This window comes from Penicillium cataractarum, assembly GCF_028827025.1.
Source record: "Penicillium cataractarum strain IBT 29864 chromosome Unknown utg000002l, whole genome shotgun sequence".
NCBI classification, from domain to species: domain Eukaryota; kingdom Fungi; phylum Ascomycota; class Eurotiomycetes; order Eurotiales; family Aspergillaceae; genus Penicillium; species Penicillium cataractarum.
In genome coordinates, this window is record NW_026622738.1 from 426,805 (window position 1) to 452,982 (window position 26,178).

At 50.9% G+C, this 26,178-nt stretch overlaps 10 protein-coding genes across 10 annotated transcripts; 6 read left to right on the top strand and 4 right to left on the bottom strand.

Annotated features, from left to right (window-relative positions):
* Nucleotides 1-1,420: 1,420 nt before the first annotated feature.
* N7496_002212 (uncharacterized protein) lies at nt 1,421-1,975 on the top strand (the record flags this gene model as incomplete). Its single annotated transcript, XM_056695143.1, has 3 exons — nt 1,421-1,478; nt 1,545-1,861; nt 1,919-1,975. 3 exons carry the CDS (start codon nt 1,421-1,423, stop codon nt 1,973-1,975), a joined length of 432 nt encoding a protein of 143 aa, XP_056557355.1.
* A 605-nt stretch (nt 1,976-2,580) lies between these two features.
* N7496_002213 (mismatch-specific DNA-glycosylase) lies at nt 2,581-3,624 on the top strand (the record flags this gene model as incomplete). The annotated part of the gene is made up of 1 exon (XM_056695144.1): nt 2,581-3,624. One exon carries the CDS (start codon nt 2,581-2,583, stop codon nt 3,622-3,624), a length of 1,044 nt encoding a protein of 347 aa, XP_056557356.1.
* Nucleotides 3,625-4,164: 540 nt separating this feature from the next.
* Nucleotides 4,165-4,643, bottom strand: N7496_002214 (SBDS family protein; the record flags this gene model as incomplete). Its single annotated transcript, XM_056695145.1, has 3 exons — nt 4,165-4,224; nt 4,289-4,412; nt 4,480-4,643. The coding sequence occupies 3 exons, from the start codon at nt 4,641-4,643 to the stop codon at nt 4,165-4,167; spliced, it is 348 nt and encodes a 115-aa protein (XP_056557357.1).
* Nucleotides 4,644-5,515: 872 nt separating this feature from the next.
* On the bottom strand, nt 5,516-8,276 carry N7496_002215 (putative Rho guanyl nucleotide exchange factor; the record flags this gene model as incomplete). The annotated part of the gene is made up of 6 exons (XM_056695146.1): nt 5,516-6,486; nt 6,543-6,768; nt 6,829-7,047; nt 7,102-7,302; nt 7,361-7,675; nt 7,737-8,276. 6 exons carry the CDS (start codon nt 8,274-8,276, stop codon nt 5,516-5,518), a joined length of 2,472 nt encoding a protein of 823 aa, XP_056557358.1.
* A 686-nt stretch (nt 8,277-8,962) lies between these two features.
* N7496_002216 (putative 26S proteasome non-ATPase regulatory subunit Nas2) lies at nt 8,963-9,887 on the top strand (the record flags this gene model as incomplete). The annotated part of the gene is made up of 4 exons (XM_056695147.1): nt 8,963-9,127; nt 9,195-9,267; nt 9,334-9,683; nt 9,756-9,887. 4 exons carry the CDS (start codon nt 8,963-8,965, stop codon nt 9,885-9,887), a joined length of 720 nt encoding a protein of 239 aa, XP_056557359.1.
* Nucleotides 9,888-10,610: 723 nt separating this feature from the next.
* Nucleotides 10,611-11,711, top strand: N7496_002217 (Ran family GTP-binding nuclear protein; the record flags this gene model as incomplete). The annotated part of the gene is made up of 5 exons (XM_056695148.1): nt 10,611-10,673; nt 10,905-10,997; nt 11,087-11,240; nt 11,306-11,511; nt 11,580-11,711. 5 exons carry the CDS (start codon nt 10,611-10,613, stop codon nt 11,709-11,711), a joined length of 648 nt encoding a protein of 215 aa, XP_056557360.1.
* A 728-nt stretch (nt 11,712-12,439) lies between these two features.
* On the bottom strand, nt 12,440-15,969 carry N7496_002218 (uncharacterized protein; the record flags this gene model as incomplete). The annotated part of the gene is made up of 4 exons (XM_056695149.1): nt 12,440-12,454; nt 12,532-13,911; nt 13,969-14,728; nt 14,783-15,969. The coding sequence occupies 4 exons, from the start codon at nt 15,967-15,969 to the stop codon at nt 12,440-12,442; spliced, it is 3,342 nt and encodes a 1,113-aa protein (XP_056557361.1).
* A 1,614-nt stretch (nt 15,970-17,583) lies between these two features.
* Nucleotides 17,584-18,918, top strand: N7496_002219 (uncharacterized protein; the record flags this gene model as incomplete). The annotated part of the gene is made up of 1 exon (XM_056695150.1): nt 17,584-18,918. One exon carries the CDS (start codon nt 17,584-17,586, stop codon nt 18,916-18,918), a length of 1,335 nt encoding a protein of 444 aa, XP_056557362.1.
* Nucleotides 18,919-19,506: 588 nt separating this feature from the next.
* N7496_002220 (SCP2 sterol-binding domain-containing protein) lies at nt 19,507-20,083 on the top strand (the record flags this gene model as incomplete). The annotated part of the gene is made up of 3 exons (XM_056695151.1): nt 19,507-19,522; nt 19,634-19,843; nt 19,920-20,083. 3 exons carry the CDS (start codon nt 19,507-19,509, stop codon nt 20,081-20,083), a joined length of 390 nt encoding a protein of 129 aa, XP_056557363.1.
* A 281-nt stretch (nt 20,084-20,364) lies between these two features.
* N7496_002221 (uncharacterized protein) lies at nt 20,365-24,992 on the bottom strand (the record flags this gene model as incomplete). Its single annotated transcript, XM_056695152.1, has 4 exons — nt 20,365-23,576; nt 23,627-24,470; nt 24,524-24,832; nt 24,888-24,992. Coding segments are annotated over 4 exons (4,470 nt in total), but the record flags the coding sequence as incomplete, so codon positions are not given.
* Between the last annotated feature and the right edge of the window lie 1,186 nt (nt 24,993-26,178).

Consider the following 26,178-nt stretch of genomic DNA (forward strand, 5'->3'; position numbering starts at 1 on the left):
TCACTGGTAAATCAGCCTATAGAATGCATTCTGCAAGCGCTTGCATTCGTCACACCAGTGCCCCCAGTCCTAGCAGCCCTTTTCCATTCGTGGGTGAACATGCCTGTCACTCGGGCCGGACATTTCACTCCAGTCTAAGTAGCCTCGTCTTGGTAGCCTCGTCCGAAATGACATCTCGAATATCCCAAATATAGCATGTAAAATGGCTAGCGGGGGGAAGGGTGCGGTGCAACTTGTGCCGCTATCTCGAGCTGCTTACAGCCCTAAAGAGGGAATCTGGGCCCACTTGGCAACTGCATATCACATCGACCATCACAACTTTCTCCTCTCTGCTTGTCTTGAACGTTGTACGCCACAACCGGGCCAGGCGTGCAGGACATTGGAGTCATTCATGGGAGGATTCGGAGACTGTATAACAGAGAGTCAAGGCTTGCGCGATCATCTGACATCGGGTTGTAAACATCCCCTTGTCTCGGGCACAATAGAACCATAAACAATTATCATTTACTCCCAAGACATCGTCCTGGAAACGCGCAGAAACCATCCCCAGCCACTCGCCACAACAATTCGAATTGTGCGTGAAACGGGTCAGACCCCCCTCCAGGAACGAGCAAAACCCTGGAAGCGCGTGCTACAAGCTGCATCTCGGCATCTCGTCACGCCAAGCGGGTGCGTTGTGGACGCTGATTTGCCCTCGACCATCAGGGCGATCCGCTCCGTCACATCCCCAGTCAGCCAATCACACCGCGGACGTGCACTCTTCAGCACACGGGGGAAAGAGGGGAACGTCCAGTCTTTGCTCCCCGCCATGCACATCTAGGAATACTCATTGGCTGTCGGCGCTTAACTGCATCCGTGCGGATCACAGATGAGATAGCTAGCTCAACGAAGCACTCGCCTCGATATGCCGCCATACAGTGGATTATCCCATTATACCCTTGTACCTAGTGACCTTTTTTGGGTGCCAAAGCGCCCAAGCGTCACAATCCTGTCGCATGGGTAGCTCGCTTCCATGAATCTTTACGACTTTGGGTGTCTAAGTATAGAATTCTTATACTCGACCCCCGCCTGCAGGTGCGGAACGTACCTCAACCCATTCCACGAACTTTTTCCTCCAAAGGCATTTCAATCATGCTTCTGCGATAAGACTCTGTCCGAATTTCCCCTCGCCGTCGCTCTGCCAACCCTCCGTCTACTCTCTTGGGATCGACTGGTAGAGATTCGGCTTGATGGGCAGGTCGTAAAGCCTACTCTCCTCCATCGCATTGCTCTAATCGCCGTCATATACGAGCGACTTGAACAGAAATTCACCGGCGTCGCTAACCGCAAGCGACTGCCGTGCGAAACTTGGAATCTGTCGCTGGCCGAGAGATCCATCCGATATACAGGCTATTGCCTCTGAATCCAATAATCCAAAAAGATGGGCAGGCTCATCAAAAACCACTGGGCGCGATTAATTATCCTGACGGCCTCGGCCTGTATGTTTATCTCTAAAATCTCAACATCATTCAAACGGCGCAGCTAACGCTTACACCTGCTCATAGATCAAATTGCAGGCGCGATCGAGGGCTTCATCTGGCCAAAGGTCTTTTGGGACTTTATTTCAAAGAACCTTGATGCCGCCGTTTCACCGATTCCAGTCCTACAGACCCTCAATCTAGTCATGGGTCTCATTGGTTTGGCCTGGGAGTGGCCTCTACGACCATTAGCCGGATCATTACCGCATCGCAGCATCGAACTCCGACTTGTCGTATACCCTCTCAGCGCTCTATTCGCAGCCCTGCTCTACCAAGGGACCGATCCCGCGTTGTATTATCTGATTGGCATCGGGGTGTATTTTTGGGCTTTCAGTGAAGGCGAGGTATGTTGAAAATATCAGTATAAACACTCACGAGCCACTTGCTGACCATTCGTATAGATCGTTTGTCCGGAACCATGGACATTGCCCAAGCGGTCGAGTGTACTCAAAGCTTAGCCTTTCGAATCGGTCCAGTGTATTGATTACATTGGACGCAGATCATGTACATAGTTAATACAGTATAATATCATATACCCTCTGCATATACCTTTCTCCCGTCTAGTTTGAAGTTCTGCGTAGGATCGGGCCGCTGATGCTTCCCGCTGTATACATCCACACCTGAATCCGGGGCTCTGACTTGCTTGCCACGCCCAAATATTCAGCAAACGGCCATTTCTTCTAAAAAACCAGAGACTTTGTTAAAATTGTCTTTCAATCTCCGAGTCTTCGCTTTCAGGCTAATAAATAATCAGATGTGACCTGATCGACGGGCTATTGTGCTAGCAGCTCTAGGTTAGAATGTCATTTTGGCGCCTGATGAATGAGGCTTAGTAAACCACGTGATCTGCTTCGACCATGCTTCGACCATGCTTCGACCAGATTCCAAGGAAAGCTCTTGAGACCAGTCATCTGTACTAATTCGAACAACAAGAGCTACCTTTCTCTAGGCTTTGCAAGTCACTCGGGACCAACCGATGGACTGAAGTCCACTACCGGGCGGCAAAGAGTCAGACTAACGATCACATCTGAAGCCAGCACATATATACACTGACTCGGCCAAGATGCCCTCAACCAACATCCAACATGATGAGCCTCCACAAGAGCATGGTGGCACTCCAGATCCTCCAGTCGCAGAAAATATCTCGGTCGACAGAATTACCAGCTTCCATGGCAAACTGAATCGTTTCCTTCTCACAAACAGCTTGGCCCCCGGAACCACCAACAGGCCAGCCAGTCCACTAAAAAGGGACCTCGATGCTCTCGAACCCAAACGAGAAGCTACAACAAACGATCTGCAAAATGTCCCATTCCATAGAAGACAAACACGCAGTGCCACCGCCAGTCCCAAAAGACCGAAAGTGGAGAGAACCATCCCGAAAACAGTCAGACCTACAACCATAACCCGCTCACGCTCCTCATCCACCATCCCACAATCTCGAGCAACCTCCCCTCAAAAGTCCCCTCGCCGACGAAAGCCCCCTCCAACGTACCCCCCAACCGCCGCAGACTCCCTCCTCCGAGACACCATCCCCGCAAACCTAACCCTCCTCCTCGTCGGCGTGAACCCAGGCATCCTAACCGGAACAACGGGATTCGCCTACGCCCACCCATCAAACCTATACTGGAAACTCCTCCATTCCTCCGGTATAACCACCATCCGCCACCCGCCCTCAGACACATACAAGCTCCCAGCGCTCTACAACGTGGGTAACACGAACATCGTGGAGCGACCCTCCCGGGACGCAAGCATGCTCAGCAAAGCCGAGATGGACGCGGGCGTGCCCGTCCTTGAAGCTAAAGTTGCCGTGCAACGGCCGCAGGCTGTGTGTCTTGTCGGGAAGGGGATTTGGGAGGCTGTCTGGCGTGTGCGGCATGGACGGGCGATTCGGAAGGAGGAGTTTCAGTATGGATGGCAGGATGAGGGGGAGAATATGGGGTGTACGGATGGGAGTGATTGGGCTGGTGCGCCTGTTTTTGTGGCTACGACTACGAGTGGACTTGCGGCGGGGATGAGTATCGCGGAGAAGGAGGCTGTTTGGGCTGAGTTAGGTGCTTGGGTTGTTAAGCGGCGGGCCGAGGCGGGGTTCGTTGCTTCTGAGATTTGATTTTGGGGTTTCCTTTAGTGAATATTTTGCTTGTTTATTTGGCGCTTGAAAGAGCTTTCATTGCTATATACCCTAGATCGTGGCCGTTATCCATGTCAAGGCTCCATCCAATTCGTTTTGATATGCCAGCCCATAATATGAATGCATTGCTAAGCTACACATTAGACTGAACATACTGAAGATCAATTATTCATTCAAAACGTATGGTATTTGTATGACGAGTTTAGATTGCTCGTACTCTCGTGATTTCATGATATCAGGTATGGAAGCCTGCCACTGCTAACTAATGCAAATACAGCCCGGAAACACCTTTCCCGAAATATCAAAATCTCTCCTTGTAGAGCCCTGGTCGACACTCTACTGCCACAGACCCAGGAGATAGATTTTCATGAACCGTGAACCATGAGCCAGCGACGCCGAGGTCATAGAAGAGAAACGGGGAGGTACATCTTCGTGGATACCGAGAAAGGGGAGGGACAAAGGAAGCGGCCATTATCGCATGGTTCATGAGTTCAATCGGTTCTGACACGATTGGTTCATTTACCGGGTAACACCAAGGGAGCCCATGGAGACGTTCTTGTTACCTTCACGCTCACGTCCCTATATCAAACAAAGTCAGTATATCAAGAACAATACGACCCAGAAGTAACGAGTAAGAACGAACCGTGCTGGTCTGGTACTCGCCGCCCTCCAGGATCTTCACCATGCAATCGTCATCATCAGAGGTACCAAACTCATTCTCCAGAGCATTCTTGCTAGCGCTGTCGAGAACGCCTTGAGCGCCGTGTCTGATACATACGAATGTTAGACAACCTGCACACAGACAGACGATAAAGACCAAGACCCAAGACTCACCCGTGAGTTACGAAGATCTTCCACCCATTCAGCACATCAGTCAATGGGACGCTACGGTCACCCTTCCACTTCTGCAGGGTATTGAGGTCATCGACGAAGACGATAAAGTCCTCCGAACGACCCTTGTAAAAGATCTTGTGGGTGCTGTCGTTGGCGCGAGGCATCTTGAATGATTTGAGACTTGAGAAGTTGTGGAAAGATTTTCAATTGGGTATGAATTTGAGAAGATGGTTGGTAGCAAATAGCAAAGAGGAGAAAAGCGAAAGGTTGTGGGAGCTTTAAAGTAGCGATGATGATGATGATGGATGACGTCACCTTCCAACGGGTTTGGCCAAATGCTCGTGTGTCATGGAAAGCTCCCTTCCGCCTGCTGTACGACGTCATCTAAGCTACTTGGCTGATTCTTTTTGGTCTTTTTGGTTGCTTGGGGGTCCACTGGTGGAGTATCAGCCCATGTTATTATGCTTTCGTTGTCATTCCTCCTCTTTCGATGTGGCTGGAGCTCATTGTCTTATGCTGCATTGTGGCATTGTATAGCATGCCCTGGTATGTACCCCACACTGGCGTCAGAGTCAGTGTTCCTGAAGTAGCTACTATGTCTGTAGATACTTGGTATGTGCTATGTCACTTCCTCTGTGGATCGGGGTGTCGCTTTTTGGATAGCTTCATTTGCTCGTAGTTCTAGCTCGGGTGGGCCATGCACACGCAGCAGCTTGCCCTCCTTTCCCAGTCTAATTATTCAACTCATGCTGCTAGGCAATGCTATACCTATAGAAAAACCTGTATTGAGAAGATTGATTGTTCTTGAAATGCTTGTTGGACCAGTTCAGAGCACCTTCATAACATATACAAGTGTGCTAGGGTATAAGACCAGCATCCGATTGAAAATAGTTCATTGGTAAGAATCCTTGAACAAAGTACCCAATATGGGTATAAAGTCGATTGTAAGAATAGTATTCCAGGCTAAACATACCAACGTGCCACCTGTTCGTGGCACCATCCCGAACTATCAAACCGACGACAGCATCACTCCACCTCAATTCTCTTCCCCATGCCCCGTGTTGGACCGTGGCCTGATCAATTTCTTCGGCGAAAGCGCACTCAGCAGGCCGATGGTTGATGACCATTTCTTCCGCGTCGGAGACAGTTCATAGCTGCTCTCCTGACTGGTGCGTTTCTCACTCCGTGGTGAAGACGCCGATTCGGACGTTCTTTTGGGTATGCTCCGGAATCGAATCGTCCGTTGACGTCCAAGTGTTGATGTCGGGGTTTTAGGCGACTCGCAGTCTGCCTCTGCTGAGCGGCGCTGGTCATTGGCCCCATCACCAGTGGTTACCAAATCCTTTTCCTCCCCACTTTGATAGTCGATCGAGCGCGCGTCGGCTACCGCCCGTCCGGATTGGCTCGCAATACTGACCGAGCTGGACCGTTTGGCAAATGTGGCATGAAGACTGAGGCGTCTCATGATCGAGCCGCGTCGAAATATATCACCTCGACCAAGCACCATTCCCGGCAAGGGAAGTACATCTCGAGTATAGGCATCCGAGATCAATCGCTCTAGGCGAACTCGTTCCGCTCGTTTTGCAGTTACGGTTAGAGCACCGCGTGCAACCGTGGTCTTGGGCCTTTCGATCTCGCCCTCCGGTGGTGGGTTGGTGGCCTCGTCTGAAGAGTGCGGAAAGTGAGTCTTTTTGATGACCACGGGTTGGACATTGGCCTTGCGCTGGATTCCCACAGAGTCCATCGATGAGCGTCTGGCCAAGGAAGACACTGTATATTGGATGTGATCCAACGGTACCAGAGGAAGGCTCAGAAGAGTATACTTTCTGGGATCCCAAGTCCCGCCTGGCTTAGCCATCTCTGCGAGGGCCGCAGAGCACTTGAGGGTCTCCGTTTTCCATAGCCTCTCCTCAATTGAGGATGATGCGCTGAGAACGAATTCATAGCTCTCTTCTTGCACTTGGAACTGAAACTTCCACGAGAACGGACAACCGTAACAGAAAAGACCTGGGCGATCAGCATGTAGACTTGAAACCAAGCGACAGTGGTCGAAGACTCCCTACCTTGTCCATTTTGGATGGTTTCCTCCTTCAAATCACCCAGGTAGATACATGCTACAACCTCCAGTCGTCGACCATCATCCAGCCCTTTGGCGAGAAGCAAATAACAGTTGAAGAGCACAGAAACCATGAAGTCTCCCGTAGTTTGCCCTGGGGCCTGATAGGTGACGTGCAAAACACCGCACAGCGTCATTGGACCCAAATCTTTATATATGTCCTGCAGTTTGTACTTGATGCATTCAAACGTCAGCAGTCATGTACTTGCCAGACCATGAATCAACATGCATACCGACTCAGAAAAGTCAAAGCGCCCTTGAAGGAGTATAGTCTTTTGGATCCGATCTTTCTTGACGGGATTTCCGGTTGCCGAGTTGATTCGGGCCACCAGAACGCGCAAACTCTCCAAAATTTGCCGCATTCCATTATGAGACGACGGACAATCGCTGACAGGGGTATTCCGAAGCAGGTCTTGAAGGAGAAGCGGATACTTGCACAGTCGCTGGATGGGCTAGCGAATTGTTAATATATCGCGTCATCCAACGTGAGAGACCAGAAAACTAACCTTGATCATCAAATCACTCATAGTCATCGATTTGTTTTCTTCGAGCTTTCGGCTTTCAATGGAGGTGACCGATTTTGACAACGCTTCAATACCCTGATCGAACATTGCCCAATTTGGAACCGAACGTCGCAAGATGGCCAAGTCTTGTGTGAACAAGTCGTAATTGCTACAAAACTCTTCGTACGCAGGAAAGGACACTGACTGAAGACGAGCCATATATTAGCATCTATTGCGTTTGGAACTGGTACAAACAACTGACCAAATTCTCCACGGCGCGTGCAACTTCGAGAGCCTCCAAAGGGTCCGCTTGCATAGCCTTGAGACGTCGATTAATGCTCGCTTTGAAACTTCGAGTTCTCAAAGACCGACTCTGCAGACCTTTCAGCCCAGGCAAGTCGATTCCGCCCAAGCGTTTTGAAAGCCCCCGAGTCGCAAGGTCGGAGGCACCGTCGGCAGCCTGTGAAGAAGACATCGGGGATATAGTTTGCAATTGAGTCAAGAAGTTCTCGTGGATGCCGCGAATCTTCTGAATGTTGTGATATATCTCAGGTCGGGTATCGAATATCGAGAGAACCTTGCAACCTCCGATTAGCCGAGTGATCTCCAGCATATAGATATGCAACCAAATGACCTACTCCTGTAAGAGCTTTAAGACCCATGACATACTCAGCCTCGGTGGTGAGTATTTCTTGCAATACTTGACGCCTCTTGTTCGCCCGCATCTCTGACTGATCATCAAAGTACTGGCTGGACGTAGGACGAGAGCTGTCGCCTGAGAATCGAGCATCCGAGAGGCTGCTCTGACCAGCAGTACTTTGTGTTGTGCCCCGGGATCTCCCAAAGCTGCGGCTCGTGATGCTCAGGGTGGTCGTCTTCACTGTTCCCAGCTGTGACGAATGCCCTGACAGTAGCGAGTCTCGGCGACCAGCCGGGCTGGGCGCGACATATTCATTTTGCGCTGATTCAAACCAGCCGGGTACGTGTCTTTCCGGGATTGTCGGAGGCACCCTTCTGCGAGTTCGGAAACTGTCCATCCATTTCTTGAATGGATGAGAGGCATTCGGTCTCAGTGATGCATCATCTTCCACCTTCTCTGCCAGGAGCTGTTCAGTTTCATCTTCCACAGCAAGCTCGGCAGTCTCAATCTCGATCGCATCGATGTCAGTGTTGTCCATTCTGCAACGAAGCGGCGAGCGCGTTCGGTTGATATCGTATACCCGACGCTGGAGTCATGAAAATTGTGGACCGCCCCGGGAAGGCAATGTAAACACAGTCATACCAGAAGCTGCTGCATCCGAAGTTGAAGCACTCATTGTTCGGCAGTCGCGACGGAGACCGCGACTTTCGAGGAAAGTGGGTGCTGCAAAGGAGAAGGAACGCTTCCTTTCTCTTTCTATCGGGGCATCAGAACGGTGGAATCACCGACTCCCAGCCTCGCGAAGGGAAGAGCGACGAAGGCAGCGCCATGACCACAAGTCGCGCCGGCTCCAGGCAGCTGTAGAAGCCGCTGAGGAACCGACAATTTGAATCTGATCCATGTACGTCATGGCGTGAGGCAGCTCAACAGGTGGAATTTAAATCTTGCCTCCAGGCCCAAGTGCGCAAGGATGTAGGCTCTTGGGGAGGCTTTTCGCTATGATTCCGGAATTCCGATGAAGCAGACAAAGCTAGGCAGTGTCCAAGTACGGCTTGAATTACCAGGATCAGGGTTCGCAAACGAGAGTCGTAGAGCATAAAGTATGATTATGTATAGTTGGGTGGAAGCGCCAAGTCGCGCTTATAAAGAGAGACGGAGAGCGGAGACCCACCGCCCTTCACGCCGCGATTTAATGGAAGCTGCGATCTTCCCCACCTTCGGACTATGGGCATCCCCATGGACGACAACATTCACGCCCCTACAGTGGCCTCCGGACCGACGTCCGGGGCCACACCTCGCAACTATTCTAAGTTGACCATGCCCGATCTCATGCAGGAAAAGGAGCGGATTGAGGCGGAGCTGTCGGCGCTCAGCAGTGTGCTCAGTTCGGTGAGTGGATGACAGCTCTGGCTTTTTGCAGGTTAAAGAGCTTGCTAACTTCTATTGGTATCGCCAGCATGGAGTCAATATGAACACATCCTTGACGACGTTCGATGGATTTCCACGCGACGATATCGACATTGCCCAAGGTGCGCTTGGATCCGGGCCATGCCCATGAACTACTCCGACCGAAATATACTGAGAGACGATGGCAGTTCGAACGACGCGCGTACGAATCATCCACCTACGAAACGATCATAAAGATGTCATGAAGTATCTTGAGAAGGGTCTTCACGCTCATTTCGCCCAATTACAAAATGCGCAAGCGACCGCCACCACGAACGGCACGACCGTTCCGTCAGTCGCATCGATGGCAGACAGCAGCATCGCGGATGCCAGTGCTCTAGGTGCGCCATTCGCACGGGTCAACAGCGTGGAGCCCAGGAGTCCGGCAGAGCAGGCCGGCCTGAAGGCCGGCGATACTATTCGAGGATTTGGAGGGGTGCATTGGCTGAATCATGAGCGCCTCTCCAAGGTTGCCGAGACTGTACAGCAGAACGAAGGGGTAAGTGATAATCTCTCAATTGTTCCATCTATTTCTTCGCCGGGGGACCATATTGACCATATATATATATAGCGCCCTGTCATGGTCAAAGTAACCAGGAAAAACGAAGGCGCACCAGGATCGACCGAGCTGGACTTACAGCTGACCCCACGGCGCAATTGGGGCGGTCGAGGACTCCTGGGATGTCATCTTGTTCCTTTGTAGTGACTAGTCCAAGACGGGCCTCCTTGCTGTTGCCGTGGCTACGGAGGAGTGCTTGGGGCGGTTTCCTTATCTCTGTACGTTGACTATGCAATTTTCTTGACGAATGACGAGGCATGACCTTATTCTGGATGGTATTTGCGCGTTGTATTGTGTAGTTGTAAGAAATGTCTATAGTTTGTTGTTGGCCATGGAAAAGACAATTATTGCATATAGGTAGCTGGAGTTTTAGGTGGATGCGAACATCTAGAATAGTACATTGGGCATCATGGTTTATGTATACTATGATTCAACTGTTTACGGTCAGCCCTATAGGAAGGGTGACAGCTATTAGGGATATAATGCCGAGTCTCAATAGTGGATTATGTTTATAGTCAATTGGTGTCGACTGATAGTACAATCCTCACATTAAGACAGATCAGAATTATCCCTAGAAGTAACAATCATCGCTCTGATTAAATCAATAGTGCAGCACTAAATAGTCCGAGTGATGCGAGCAAGGCGGTGTTGACTACGTCAGGCCAACAGGCACACACACGGACCACGTGACCCGCCCGCGACCGGGGCAAAAATTCCATCGCGCATTATTCAGACCTTCCCCTTCTTTCTCCCCATCCCTCCTCACCCCCCAAAAACAATCCAACCCTCTGTGGTCTATTGCTCATCCGCTGATTTACCAGCGATTTCCATTTCCCTTACATTTTCTCTTCGCGAAAAATTTCCATAATGGCTGCGCAGGCCCCACCTACTTTCAAGCTCGTCCTGGTCGGTGACGGTGGTACTGGCAAGGTAAGCGGTTTTTACTTGAGCTTGCGGGTTTTGATTCCAGGCCAAGGAAAAGGATATTGAAGTCGATTGCCCTCATTGAGATCTTTTTGATTCCCTATGATGATCCCGGTTTTGGCAACAACCCCTCTCTTCCTCCCTTGCCCCGCGATCATGTCAACAATGATGAAAATATCTGCCCAACGCTCGCCTCACTCGACATAACAGCCTTCGCTAACGCAGCCAATATGATAGACCACCTTCGTCAAGCGCCACTTGACTGGCGAGTTCGAGAAGAAGTACATTGCCACTCTCGGTGTCGAGGTTCACCCTCTGACCTTCACTACCGTATGCTATGCCCCGCCGAGCCCCGCTCCGACTCCGTTGCCATGACCCCCTCTTTCGTTTATGACGGCCGACTAACTCGAAATCGATAGAACCTGGGTACCATTCAGTTCGATGTGTGGGATACCGCCGGTCAGGAGAAGTTCGGTGGTCTCCGTGATGGTTACTACATCAACGGTCAGGCCGGTATCATCATGTTCGATGTTACTTCCCGAATTACCTACAAGAACGTTCCCAACTGGCACCGTACGTTTCCCCCCCGCTCTCACGCGACATTTAACGGACTTGGGATTGACTAACTGATTTTATAGGTGATCTCGTCCGTGTCTGCGAGAACATCCCCATCGTTCTCTGCGGTAACAAGGTCGACGTGAAGGAGCGCAAGGTCAAGGCCAAGACCATCACCTTCCACCGCAAGAAGAACTTGCAGTACTACGACATCTCTGCCAAGTCCAACTACAACTTCGAGAAGCCCTTCCTGTGGCTCGCCCGGAAACTGGTTGGCAACCCCCAGCTGGTACGTAATTTTTTTTCCCGCATCTTTATCCTTCACCGCCACGATCAGCCTACTAACTATCACTGCAGGAGTTCGTCGCTGCCCCCGCTCTTGCTCCCCCCGAGGTCACCGTCGACCACGAGCAGCTCGAGAAGTACCGCCAGGAGATGGCCGATGCTGCCGCTCAGCCCCTCCCCGACGAGGACGATGCCGACCTGTAAAGTGGTCAACCTCAACCAACAGGTCCCCGACAGTTCTTTTTCCGTTCCGGACTTCGGGGTCCCTCACAGCCACTTCCCCCCTTGTCTCCGTCTTTTGACAGCGACATGTAAAAAGAGGGGCGGCACATTCCACGACCGGAAGTTTTGGGCTCGACTACAGTACAGTCCTAGGATTCACGATACAATGAAAGCGGTTGGGGCAGTGGCGGTTTGAAGAAAGGGACGGCACGATTATGCATTTCTTTTTATGGTTTTCCCCCCAACCACAGTAGCTTAGACTCTTTTTTTACCTACCAAATGTCCTTTTTTTTTCTCCTCCCTCTGAAACGAGCTTACCTGCATAAAATGCATGTCCTCTTTCAACAAGGTCTCCAAAAAAAAGCCATGAATAATTCTTTGATTCTACCCCCCTATATGCAATGAAAATAAAAGCGCGATTTCGGCGAGCCACAAAAAAAGAGTATGATTTTGATCCAAAGGTTCTTCATTTCTAAAAGCGATCCAGCTATTCAAACGCTAAACAAGGAAGCCGAAATCACGGGGAAAACATTTCATGAGGCGATGACTTTGGGGGTATATGTGATTGTCGTGGGTAGAACGTAATCATCATTTGCGCCTCGGAACGCCCGCGAAATAACAAAAATTTACAGCAATGGTGCATGAAACGAGAACCTTGTAGATCAGGAAAGTCTCCATGGGTCATATCATAGCGACTGAAGGGTCGAGGCTTAGGTACGAACTCCCTGCGTAAAAGAAGAAAGTCAGTAAAAAGACGCCCAAGCATAGCTTGACATATCAGCAAGACAGCACGGGCACTTACGAAAAGGTATGCAAGCTCCCGGACATCCAGTCGGGAGACATTCATCGAGCCACCCTCATCGAGGGCACCGCTGATGAGCTCGCGCTTCTGATCCTGGAGATGGATAATGCGATCCTCGACGGTGTTCTCGATAAGCAAACGGTGCACAAAGACATCCTTGGTCTGTCCGATACGATGAGCACGGTCGATGGCCTGGTCCTCAACATATGGATTCCAGAAAGGGTCAAAGAGGATGACGTGGGAAGCAGCGACGAGGTTAAGACCTGCATTGCCGGCCTTGAGAGAGACGAGCATGATCTTGACCTCAGGATCATCCGTGAAGGTGGCAACGGATTCATTGCGGTCGGTGATGTTCATGCTGCCATCGAAACGGACGTACTTCCAGCCCTTACGGGCGATCGGGATTTCCAAAAGATCAAGAAGGGAGGTGAACTGGCTGAAGATAATCGTCTTCTCATCCTTGCCGCGGGTTTCATTCTCCTCCAGAATCTCAACGGCTTTCGTGATCTTGGCGCTAGGGATCCATGATTTCTCAAGGCGGCGAAGGTATCTGTGCTTCGCACGCTTGTTCTTCTGGGCTTCCTGACGGAGCTCAGCGAGTGACTTCTTCTTCGGTCTATCGGATGATCCCTCGGTTTCTGTGTCCGAGTCCCAATCATCCGAGTCAGAATCGTCCGACTGGCCCTCCTCTTCATCTGCAGCTGCGGTAGACTCAGATGCACTGGCCGGGTTATAAACCTTCTTGAACGCATCCCCGTCGGTGATCTTGAGGGGATCGACTGGACCACGACAGTTCTGACACTTAATCATCCCCGTATCGTCGTCACGGGCCAGGATTTGGGGATCGGAGATTCGAGCAAAGCATTCGGTGCAGACAGAGTGACCGCAAGGAATGTAGATAATAGCATTCTCAACGATATCCATGCAGATAGGGCAAGTGCCTTCATCCTCGCCGCCCGCGTTGTTCTTGATCCGCTCCACGACCGTCGAGCTCAGGAGCTTCGCATTGGCCACCATATCCCTACCCTCGACGGTGGGGATTTTGGTACTGATTCCTTGCATGAGATGCGGGTGACAGCAAGCTTGCCGCAGCCGCAGCAGAAGCACCAAGACATGGCTGTACTTCTTTCCCAGAATACCCGCATTGAGAAGTCTCTCAATTTGGGCTTGCGTTTGGGAGTTAAGTGCATTGTAGATATCCTGCTCTTTCTGATCGAAGACCACATGCACCTTTTCAATCACCTTTGGTGGAAGCTGTAGAATCGGTTGCCCATCAATCTTGGATGCCTTGGTACGGCGGAAACAAACCGATTTGACCAGGATGCGCAGCTGCTGCATGACAGGCTCAGGCACAAAGCCGGATTTCACCACCCGGAAGTCCTATAGAGAATTGTTAGTTATAAAACGCATCATCCTTTGTAGTAAATGACAACGTACCCGCTTGAATTTCTCCTTGTTGTTATACGGCCGGATGCGCAGGAAAGACAGCAGTGACTGGAAGTCTTCAAGCCGGTTCATCATTGGCGTTCCCGTAAGACACCACCGGTATGTTGCGTTTAGTCTGCAACATGCCTTGCTTGACTTGGCCGAGGGATTCTTGATATTCTGTGCCTCATCAACAATAACGCGATGCCACTTGCTCACTGGTGTGAAGAGTGTTGCCATATTGCGCCACTCTCTGACAATGCTCGCATCCTTGCCTTCCTCCTCAAGCTTTTCTGCTTTAAGCAGTGTCTTGAAGCTGGCGGTAAGCGTGCCGAAGGTGGTGATGACGACGTCGTAAGACTTCAGTTTCCTCCAGTCGGAACGGTTGGCACCATGGTAGATAAAAACCGAAAGCTGATGCTTTCCAGGTTCGACATGTCTCTGGATCTCACGCTTCCACTGATCCATCAATGCCTTTGGCGCGACGATCAACGATGGATGCCGTTCGGGATCCGTTGGAGGTCTAGCGACCATCAGCGCAATCGCCTGGACCGTCTTCCCGAGACCCATGTCATCGGCGAGAATACCACCTTTGTGGTTACTCTCTTCCTTCGCCTTCATCCATGCTACACCGATCTTCTGGTGCTTCATGAGTGTAACTCTTAGACCCTCCGGCGTCTCGTCCTTCTCCGCCTTGGTGGCTTCGCGGATATCCTTGATACCGGTGATCAGGTTCTTGATATCCTGAGGGAAGTTTTGCTCCTCATATCGCCTGTACGCAGGTATATTAGTATCCATGATCAACAATGGCAAAGAGCGTACTCACTCAAGGTCATCTGCATCTTCCAGTCCGAGTGGATTGTCACTGAGAAGGTCGATGGCCGCCAGCTCGGGAACAGGGTTGGGATCGTGCATCCACGGGAGAGTCCGACCACGGATGAGGGGATTGGGACCACTAAACATGGGAGTGTAACGTGGTGGACCAAGTGCAGGAGTAATTGGCCCCGAAGGACTGAATCCCGACGGACCATACACGGATGTACCGAATGAGGACCCCGGCACACGCGCGGTGAAGTACTCCTTTGGAATCTCTTGCAGATCGTCATCCCGGTATGGATATGAACCTGGGGGAGCAGGGTTGTAGGCGTTGTAATCGAACTGCGTGGGCACGGGATATCGACGATGTGGCGGTGGGTCTATGTATGATGGAGCCGCATATGGACGTGTCGAAGGGAGTGGCAGTGTACGATCAGGAATCCTGTACACTGGGGGACTCCACTCATCCTCGCTTTCACTGGCTGCATCCTCTGCTTGGACCATTCGCGCCATTTCCTCGTCCATGTCCATCCGGAATTGAGAGCGAATAACATCCTCTTCTTCCTTCTGCTCCTTGTCCATTTCCTCTAAGACCTGCTCGATGGAAATACCTTCATTTGCTGCCCGTAGCTGGACAGAGTCACGGTCCTTGGTGTCTTCGTAAAGTTCTCGACTGGCTTTCAACTGGCTTTCCATTTCTGCCTCCAGTTCCTCATATCGAGACTTGTGTCGGTCCACAGCCGTCCTCTTCGATGATTGGCGTTGGACCGGTGAGCTCATGGAATCTTGGCGCTGTCTTTTACGAGATTCATCAGGTCGGGACAGCAGAGAAGGCCGTGCAGGTTGACCTGTACGAGCGGTATCAAAAGGCGAGGGGGCAGTTGAGGGATGATAAGGGGCAGACGCCGGATCCGCAGGGGAAGAATCCAAAGAAGTAGGTTGGCTGATTGAGTTTGCCCGGGGAGGTGATCGGGGCATAACACCATTTTGTACACTGTTAGAAGAGGAGCCCGAAGTGTTGGGGCCGGTGCCCAGCAGTTCTGCAATCTCGTCCTCATGTTTCTTGATGGTTGCTTGAAGATCTGCAATGCCAGCAGTGTCTGATGGATTTTGCTCGAGAAGGTCCTCCAGAAGGAATCTGTAGGTCTCCTGGTCTTCCACGAGACTGTTGATCTTGCGCTGCTTCAAATCATCCATAGTTGTGGTGGGATTGGATGATGCGAATGGGACCGGGATTGAGGTTTCCGAGGATCGCAGATTGGACCAGCCGGATATTTTTCAAGTCGTGGGTGAAATGGGAGGAAATTCATCCACCGTGATGGATGAGTCAAGAACGCAATAGCGGAGCGATATGGTTCGTTTCGAGCAACGAGTGGTTGTAGTAGTTGCTCGTTACGACGCAGGGTTTGTTCACAGAAGGGTTGTAGAATGATTGGCGAGGTTCACCGAGGAAGATATGAAACGGATGGGAGAGAGAAGGTGGATAAGAATGTTCAATCGTGAGGGTTAACGTCGATCGGATATCAATCGAGAGTGATCTATTAATTTGCGGTAATTCGTCGAGCGCAAGACGGAACGAAAACCTCCATAGAAAGACTACACGGCAGTTCTGGGCCAACTATCAAGTCAGAGCGAGCGCCAGCGCGAGGGACGAGGGAAGATAGGATGGCTGGATCTGGGAGATTACTATCAGCCTTTAAGTCTTGAGATGACGAGGTGCAAACGGAGCGGTGGCACCCGGGTGAAGAGCACCCAGGATACGTAGAAAAAAAAAGCAAATATGGCGCGCTGATGCATAGCACCCGCTGATTCAGACGGTAGCAAGTGCTTTGCTGTGCTTTCGAGGACTGGGATGGGAGAACTGAGGTGTGGACTGACCTTCCCTCGTACGATGCGATGCGATCCTGACGGATGGATGGACTTGGGGAAGCCTGGCGGAGTCGCGCAGTCGCGGGGGAGTGGAGATAACACGGAGAGAAGACGGGCGGGCGGAAAGAGGCACCGAGAAGTTGTCAAGTAGAAAAAGTGAGAGGGGTTATCGACAGGTGATGAAGCCGGAGCCAGTCCTGCTGTAACCTCACCGAAGCCCGTACAGGTTGAGCTGGTCGCCCGGGGAGAATTTGGCTGGCGATGTCATTCTGAGCGCTCGCCGTGTGCCAAGGCTTATCGCGGGCGTGCCTGGAGGTTCAACCGTGCGGCTCTGCGGGGCTGACTTGACATTCTAGTTTCTTCTTGCCACCAGAATGCTCCTAGTCACTACTGCATATTGATTCGATACGATCATCCACCGAATTCTCTATAATCCACCATCGATCGATCTCTCAATCGTCTCCTTGCAAGTTGACATTGCTTATCATCACGTGCTGATAGAACGCGTCCACGCGTTTTGTATTCGCAAAAGATGCAAACGCGACAAACACAAGGGCTCTTTCAATCCAGCCCTACTTCCCTATTCAGGACGCGGATCCCTATCTGAACTATACCGGGCGCTTAGGTGCTGCATTGTATTCATGACTATCGACTTCCAAAGTTGGTGCTCAATGACTCATACTATGAAGTGGCTGGAAATGAAACTCTCCAATGATGAAATACAGCAAGAGGGAAAACACCCGAGATGCACGCAAGTCGATAGCTGTGTCCGAACCTACAGCTGAGTGGAGTGTGAAGGAATGCGATATCAAAAATCGTTGGCTAGATCAGAGAATGATATATTGAAGACAAAAGGCTGTGTTGCTAGAAATGAGTTTGATTTATCAAGACTTTCTTCAAATATTCTATTGCTACAGCTGCCAAGGCATACTAAGGAGAATGATGCTGCCCAAGTTTATACTGACTCGACTCTGGAGAAGAGTGTTAGTTCGGCAAAGATTGAAACTTTACTTAACATCAAACGACCTGTTCTCCTGCCGCCTTGTATGCCGAGACCTTGCCACTCAACTAGAGCCAGTCCTCTTTGAGGACATCACAATCCGATTCCGCTGCAGGTCACTGAGCAGGCCATCGCGGGTCTCTGCACTCGAGCGTATCGGACGACATATTCAGCAAGTGACATTTGCCATCGCACATACCGCGGAGACATTCTTACCACCAGTCATCGACGCCGATACGGGGAAAGAGCAGACGTTCGTGTATACACCCCAGCACCAACAGAGGTCACCAAAGAGCCCCAAATATGGCACCTGGGAGATGACAGACCTGCTAGTCAAGCAATACCCACCTCTCTTCCATACAGCCACCGACATCCCCTCATTCGTGCGAGTACTATCCTCAATGAAAAATCTGTGCCATCTGCGAATCACCTGCGAGGGCCAACCGCCTAGTCATCGGTACCGACGAAGCGCGGTTGACTATGCGTTGATTTCGTTGCGCATTGCAGTTGAGCAGGTCTCACTCAAGTTCTTGAACAGTCTTTCGTTATTGTCAGTCCATCCCGCAGCCGTACTTTATCTCCAGCCGAATATGGGATTCGGCGCATCGCCTGCCTCTCGGAAGCGATGGTCCCAAATTCGACAGCTTACCATCCACATGGAGAGTTTCCCCTACCAGGCAGGTTCGCTGACGGATCATTTCAAGCTTCTGCACGGGTACCTGCAAAGCTTCCCCGAGCTTCAGACTCTGGTATTCCACTGGAAAGGCGAAAGGAGCCTTTCACCTGTGTCGCTAGCAAGTGAGCCCTGTCTGCGAAACCCGACCAACAAAAGATCGAGGCAATCCGATACCAGCAGGGGGAATTGGTTCCTCCGGCCGCTGAAATTGCCCTACCTACAAGAGGTAGAGCTGGTCAATGTGGTGATGGATGCATCGCAGGTAGCATCTTTCCTTTTCGATCATCGAAAATCGCTGCGTGAACTCAACTTTCAAGATGTTGTTTTGCGTACGGGCACATGGGACGAAGCATTGGCACCATTGACTCGAATAAGCGGCAGCGACAAATGGAAACAGTACCAAGGACACGAGCGCAGCGCCGACGTGCCTATAATGCTGAAGCCCATGACGACCCAGCATTCAATGCGACGAGGAAACCATCCAGTCCAGAGACAGTATCAAGGACCGTGCAGCTTGGCGACACAAGGGGAGGAACATTCCTGGGGGAGGCCCGATCATATGAAGCGGCTGGCACCGTCATCAGCCTCGTGTCGGCGGTGACGTCGCGGATCCTCGGAGGGTAAAAAACAAAGAGGAAACGATTGTCGGTTGTTAGCGCATCGCGATGAATACCGGATTCGTGCGACCTGGTTGACTAATAAACCGACCAACGCTAGACTAGGTAATGGGTCTATTGCACATCGGAAAAGGGAAATTTAGGTCCGGTTCAATGTGGACTAGTCCACATAAGTTTGTATCGGATCGGGGAGACTGGGGATAGTTCGAGGATTTCGTTGGGGTAGAGTCTGGCACAAGTGGAATGAACTCGGGGGTAAAGGGGAGAAGGGCGGGATCATCTCCTTGTGAGATCGCGTGTGGGAAGAATTATGAACGAGTGGATAATAATAATCAGGACCATGTTGTTCTGTAAATCCCCAGGTTGAGTACCATTCTCAGTCGTGTGGGGAATCACGGGGTTCACGGGGGCCTCGGCACGGCAACGCTAATTTTGGGAACTTCACATGTTGCGCTGCCACGGCGCATTTGATCCTTTCGTCATATATAACTTATACTTCTTCTTCTATCCTCTTATCCACTTTGATCCCTCTCTCTACCCATTCCACATCCATTCATCTCCCATCATCCACCATGTCTCTCAAGAAGGGTACGTCCTCACCTCCACTATTCCTCCGCGACTGCCTCCACCCACGGTCGCATCCACGGGAAGAAGCTCACAACTAGGAAAGCTCCATGCTAACCAACACATAATCCACAGATTCCTTTCCCGCCTCCGCCGCCTTCGACGTGATCAACCAGACGCTCCAGGCCGATGCTGCCGAGCGCAAGGATGCCGTCGACAAGGCCAAGGCCATCGTCTCTTTCAACCTCAAGAACGAGAAGGGCGAGGAGGCCAGCTGGTACCTCGACCTGAAGAACAAGGGCGAGGTTGGCCAGGGTGCTGCCCCCGCTGGAGCCAAGGCTGATGGTGAGTGCTGAGAACCCTACACGAACAAGCATACTCCGATCAAAACGATCAATACTGACCCTTTGCGATTGTATAGTCACCCTCACTCTCTCCGACGCAGACTTCGCCTCCCTCGTCGCCGGCAAGGCTAACGCCCAGCGCCTGTTCATGGGCGGTAAGCTCAAGATCAAGGGCAACATTATGAAGGCTACCAAGATGGAGCCTATCCTCAAGAAGGCTCAGGGCAAGGCCAAGCTGTAAATATTTAGATACCCTTTTTTTGACATCTGTACATGAAAACGTTCCTTGGGTAATACCTTGATCTTACATTTTCCTTCGTAGTGTATAACTGTATAATTAGCGTGGTGGGGTAGGATTGAGTAACTGCGCGCTGCAGACACAATTCAATCGATGAGGACAAAATATGTATACGAAATCTAAATCTAGTTCCAGGTATCGGGCTAATCCAGCATCTTCTGGCTGAAAGTGATGCCATTCGTTGCTGCACCTTCTTTCCTTGTCCTTCACTTCTTATCTAGTGACTACAAGTCTCGCACACTCCCATATCGTGAAACCCTCCCCTGATCAAGCTCCACAAAGTAATCCGCGTCCTTGACAGCCTCAACCCGGTGCGCAATCGTGATGACAGTCGACAACTGCAACTCCTCTCGAATAATCTGCTGGATCTCAAGAGAAGTCTCATGATCAATCGATGCAGTAGCCTCATCGAGAATAACAACGGGACTGCGCCGGAGAACGGCGCGTGTGAGAGCGATGAGTTGGCGTTGCCCTTGACTGAGATTTTTACCACCTGCTTCGATATGCGTGTCAAGGTTCCATCCATGCCGGCCGCAGAGTCGCTCCAAAACGTCCGCGCATTGTTGATCAGAGAACTCTTCTGTAGGATCCAGGTTGAGACGGACGCTACCGGGGAAAAGAACGGGATCTTGGGCGACGAACGTGACTCGAGTGCGGAGTGCCTGCGTGTTCACATCGGCAATGTTGATACCGTCGATTAGGATGCGGCCGGTTTCCGGTCGGACGACACTGAGAAGTGAGACGGCCAATGTAGATTTACCACTACCCGTGCGGCCGATGACGGCGGTAGTAGACCCACCAGGAATGCGAAGAGAGACGTCCTTCAGAGCTGGATCGAGGTGCGGGGCGTATCGAAGGGTGACGTTTTCAAAGGTGACATCGCTTCCATACGTTGGCCACGCTGCCGGAGGATAGATCGTGCCCTTTGGTTCCTCTTCAATATGCAGAAGCTCGTCAATACGCTCAACTGATACAAAGTCCATCTGCAATTGACCGTATTGCTGGCACAGAGCATGTGTAGAGTCGACGAAGTTGTTAGCAGCGATGAGTACAAAGGCCACCAGACCAGGTGTGGTGTTTGTATAGAGGGCCAGAACAGTCAAGCAAAAGGTTGACAGTGCGGAGAGACTTTCAAAGCGATACATAAGCCACGCTTGTAATGACCAATAGAAATGATCCATGCCCTGGAACTTGTCAACTACGGAGATGACACGATTTTGGAACCGTTCTTCCGCGCGGAATGCGCGTACGGTGGTCAGACCGTGTAGCAATTCCCCAAAATTGGATAACAACGGCGTCAAAGATACCATCTCAAGGCGCCGGAGACTTTGTGACGTTGGCAGGAATCGCAAGAAGATGAGCACAAACGCTAGGGTGAGAATCAAAGAGAAGACGAGGAAGGCCGGGGTCGCCGTAGCAATGACCAGGATCGAAGAAATCCATGTAATTGCATGGAATGCAATATTCTGGAACTGCTCGCTAATGTTGCCGTCTACCACGCCAATGTCCGAGGTAAGGCGGTTCATCAACCGGCCCACAGGAGTTACATCGAAGAAACGGAATGAGGCATAGCTGACCCGAACCATTACCTGGCGGAAGAGGGTCCGGCCCGCGCAGTAGACAATAGTCAGCATCAATAGCTGAGCGACCAACAGTGCGGTTGCCTGGAAGCAGATGATGCCGAAGAACGTCCATAACCAAGGGCGAACATTCTCATACGGAGGTGGGAGCCGGTCGATCGGATTTTGAGGAATGAAATACGCATCCACGCCTGAGACTGATACCAATGAGGTATCCACGGACTGGACTTGCCAGACTGACAGGCCACTGTGCGGGAGAGAGACCTGACCGTACGCTTCACCCCACTCTTTGAGAAACCATGATTGTCCAACCGCCATGAGTCGGTATATTGCGAGGACCAAGACCAAGATAGCCCACCATCGGTACTTGCCGGCTCGGATATAGTTCCAATAGACACGGGCTTTGACGCCCCATTCTGCACGGTGCTCTTCTTCAATGAATTTGTCCGGAATGGCAGCTGCTTCTTCCTCTGCGTTGGCTTCTTCAGTCTCCGTCTCGGAATCGGTAAGGCTTGACAGGAGACCGGGCCCGTCTCGTTTGGTAGACGCTGAGATGGCAGCCTTGCTGTGGACAATGGCACGGCTTTCGTCAATTTCAATAATCTGATCGGCGATATCACGCACCAGTGCGGTACGATGTGTCACCAATACAATAGTGCGGTTCTGCATTAAAGGCCCCGAAAGGCATTTGCGAACCACAAACTCAGCCGTATTGTGATCCAATGCCGACAGTGGATCATCAAGAAGCAGCACGCGGGAAGCACTATAAACCGCCCGAGCGAGAGCCACTCGTGCCTTCTGCCCTCCGGAGAGACCAACGCCATTTTCACCAATGAAGGTCAAGTCACCATGCTTGAACTGAGCCAGATCTGGGAGCAGAGCACAGGCGTCTAGAGTCCGCTTGTAACGCTGCTCCTCGTACGGTGCGGAAAAGAGAATATTGTCACGGATACTCATGCTCTGTAGCCATGGTGTTTGTGCGCAGTATCCGACCGTTTCGTTGGGGAGACTGCAAGAGCCACTTAAGCGATCGAGTTCACCAAGAAGAGCTTGTAGGAAAGCCGTCTTTCCGGCTCCAACCTTTCCGCTCACAACGGTAAGGCCTTTCGGAATGGTAACATTGATGTCTCGGAGCACAGGCGATACCTTGCCCGGCCATGCAAACGAACACGAATCAAGTTGGAAAGGTACGTCGTCTGGACGGTGATCAGCGTCAATTTGCTCCTTATCTGGTTCTGCCATGAAGTCCTCGATACGTCCGAGTGCAATCGAAGCATTGATGAGGGCAGTGATCAGACCGGGAATTTCGCGCAAACGTGTCTCTAGCATGGTGAAAAGCTGCAAGGCGGGGAAGATTATATCAATGCGTAGCTCATGATCAGCTAGCATTGTGTAGGCGTATAGAGCGACTACCGGAAAGACACCGCTAGCAAAAGCATTGATGAAGTTGATACAGGTGGTGTATAATTTGGTGACAATTCGACGGTTAAGCTCGTGTTGACGAGCTTCCATAACTCGCTGAAGCCAGTGATCTTGCCAGCCGTACCACCGGAGATGCCGAATCGCTTCCACAAACTGTGATGTGATCTGAAGGCGAGCATCCGTGGCGGCTCGTGTGAGTCGTTCGCGTCGAAGAAGGAATCGAGTGATGACGGCGTTTAAACCTTGGGCAACCAAGACTGCCAGTATACCCAAGAAACAGGATGGCCCAAAAAGTGTCCACACGAGGACAACTGCGATGACCAAGCCCAGAGGCTTGTCGATAAGAACATCGATCTCCCAAAATCGCTGCGCCACGTCGTAGACGTCGCCTCGGAGAAGATTGAAAATTTTACCCAGCGTGGCAGCCTCTTTTGCTTTCTTTGGCTGCGGCTTACGCTTCGAGAGAGAAAAAGGCTCCATATACTGGGCTTGGTAGGGGGTAAAGTTTCGATCTCGGGGATCGAGGTGTCGCCATTGGTGGGCTCTTCTCCGCTTGGCTGCTTCCGTCCGTTCTCAACGTGCGTACCCAGTATATTCTTGCGCGAGAGTGCCTTTTCATAAACCATCATCACCATCTCACCTCGAGATCGCTCATAACAGCGTCTTCCATACCACAGTTTCAATACTTGAGATTGTGCGGCCACGAGACGAAGCGCCAGAGCAAGAATCGCATAAGTGAGTGGCACACGTGTTGGTTTCATTGGGTCCTGCATAGCCTGCAGGAGTTGCTGTAGGAGTACAGGCGTGGAGAACGTGCAAATCATTTGCACGACAGCAATCACAGAGATAATAAGGACATCAAGTCCGTTTGCTTGCAGTACCCGGCGAAGGACAGATCCACGGATTCGACGGAACTTCTCATGGAGGCGACTGTGTTGGAACTCGAAGCCCAATAGCCAGACATCTGGCTCATTGAGCTGCCTCTTGCGTCCGAGGGATATCAGGGGTGCCATCCATGATACAGTCAGAAATTGCCAGAGTCGTAGATTATCTTCTGGACTGCGAAAGTCGCTGCATGGTGCCTGGCCGACTGCACTGATATCAATAACTGGAAGTGATGGTTTTCGGAATGGCATCAGCAGAATTGTGAAACAGGCCATCAAAGCCGCACAGGCGGCAGTGTACCGAGCAAATGTCTGGAATTTCGGTTTGCCATAGGATGCCGTGGCTAGTATGATCTCAACCATGAAGCATAAAACGAAAAAGACAAGCATTAAGATTGAACATGACCTCGGTCGTTTGACCGTGATTACCACGGCTGCTGTGGCCTGTGATTATATCAATAACATTTCTTGTTCAGCGCGGGAAGTCAATAACTTACCCATGATGCAACGAGAAAGATAGCAGAGAGGTCGATATTTGGAGGGAAGAAATGCACCAGCTCGGCAGAGAAGCCAATGCCCGTAAAGGTGAGAAGCGCAAGAGTCCATCCGAGAGATTGTTTGACTCTATCCAGCGAGAAGCCTTGATAATCATCTTTCTCAGAAATAAACGGAAGAGTCCATTGAGGTTGCCACCGTCGTAATGCCGAGCCTAATAGATGGCGGCATGCAATAAACAGAATCACGCTGGCGGGAGCGATCACCAAGTAAGGCAGCGCGCATGGTGACAACCATGCATTTTCCGAGTCCTGGATTGGTCAGCTTGGGAGCCGTGGGTAATGCAAGGAGAAAGAGGTCACAAACCCAAAATTGTTCACAATTGTGCCTACCAGCACCGGAGAAGAGTGGAATTTGATCACCCATTCCTCCCATCACGAACCAGATCAATCCCCAAGGTTCGTGGCTCGCGACTTGGTCAAGTCGTGAGGCTCGCGTTGCATTTAGAACGCGGAGGGGAAGCCCGGATTAACATTCCCCCGGTCACGGAATCTGGGGTCCCGGAGTATGTGCTGAGTAAGATAGATGACATCCATGAAGTAACGTTAACTAGTTATAAGTTAACTAACGTTAGTTAGTAGATGGACATATAGACATAGTAATTTGAGTTGTCGATTAAGCAATAGTGATGATTCTAACATGTTCCGCTCGTTTTCCTTTCAGAATAAATGCCCCTAGTAGAATCTCTCACTATGATCGACGGTCTGATATTAGACCAGTGATTCAAACCAATCTCCCCATCCAGTTGGCGAACAACTTGTGGAAATCAAATGGATTGGAAAGTCGTTCAAATCCTCCGAAGAAGTTGATCCCGTGATTATTGACCAGGATGGCAAGCGATCTAGCTGGGGAAAATGGGGGTTTGCTTGTGTGAGCATTTTTCAAGCTTCGCATACATAACATGCGCAACTGAGACTCTAGCTGCGAGAGATGGTGTACGAAAGAACTGTCTCAACAGCGATGATCTATGATGATTGACCGATCATTGACCATTTTCGCTATGTAAATGTTGATTTTATGGCGGGAGTAATGGAAGGGAAGTCTTTGGGCGAGGCCGGAAAGTTTTATTTTTATTTGAGGAGGTAGATAGATAGGCTAGGGTGGGGACGCTTTGCTTTCGCCACGTTATTCCTATGATTTAGTCTTCATCTTAAGCTCTTCTAAGTTGAAATTTCTTCAATCATACTTATAGATTTACGCTATATTGCTATCTGTTAGTAAATACTGAAAGGGTAATAGTTACCTTGGTGATTATTAACAATATACACTAGGACAGCTAATTCCGACCCTATCGGCACAGACTTCGATCCTACTCAGGCACGTCACAGTGGAGCTCTGAGCAGAAGGCTCGGGAAGGCGGCTGGAAATGGCCTTCTCCTAACCGTGCCAAACTATACCCATGGCGTGCGCGAGAGTTTAACCTTACCTCCAACTCAAATCCCGATGTCTCCAACCGGGCCGAAATTTTTCTCACGTACCATCGGAGAGTTTTCTATCCAAGATTACAAATGATCGATGAATACATCGCGCTCGGGTAGGTACAATCGGGTTCTCGGCAAGTTACAAGGATCACATTCACCGGTAGGGATCAAGCTGG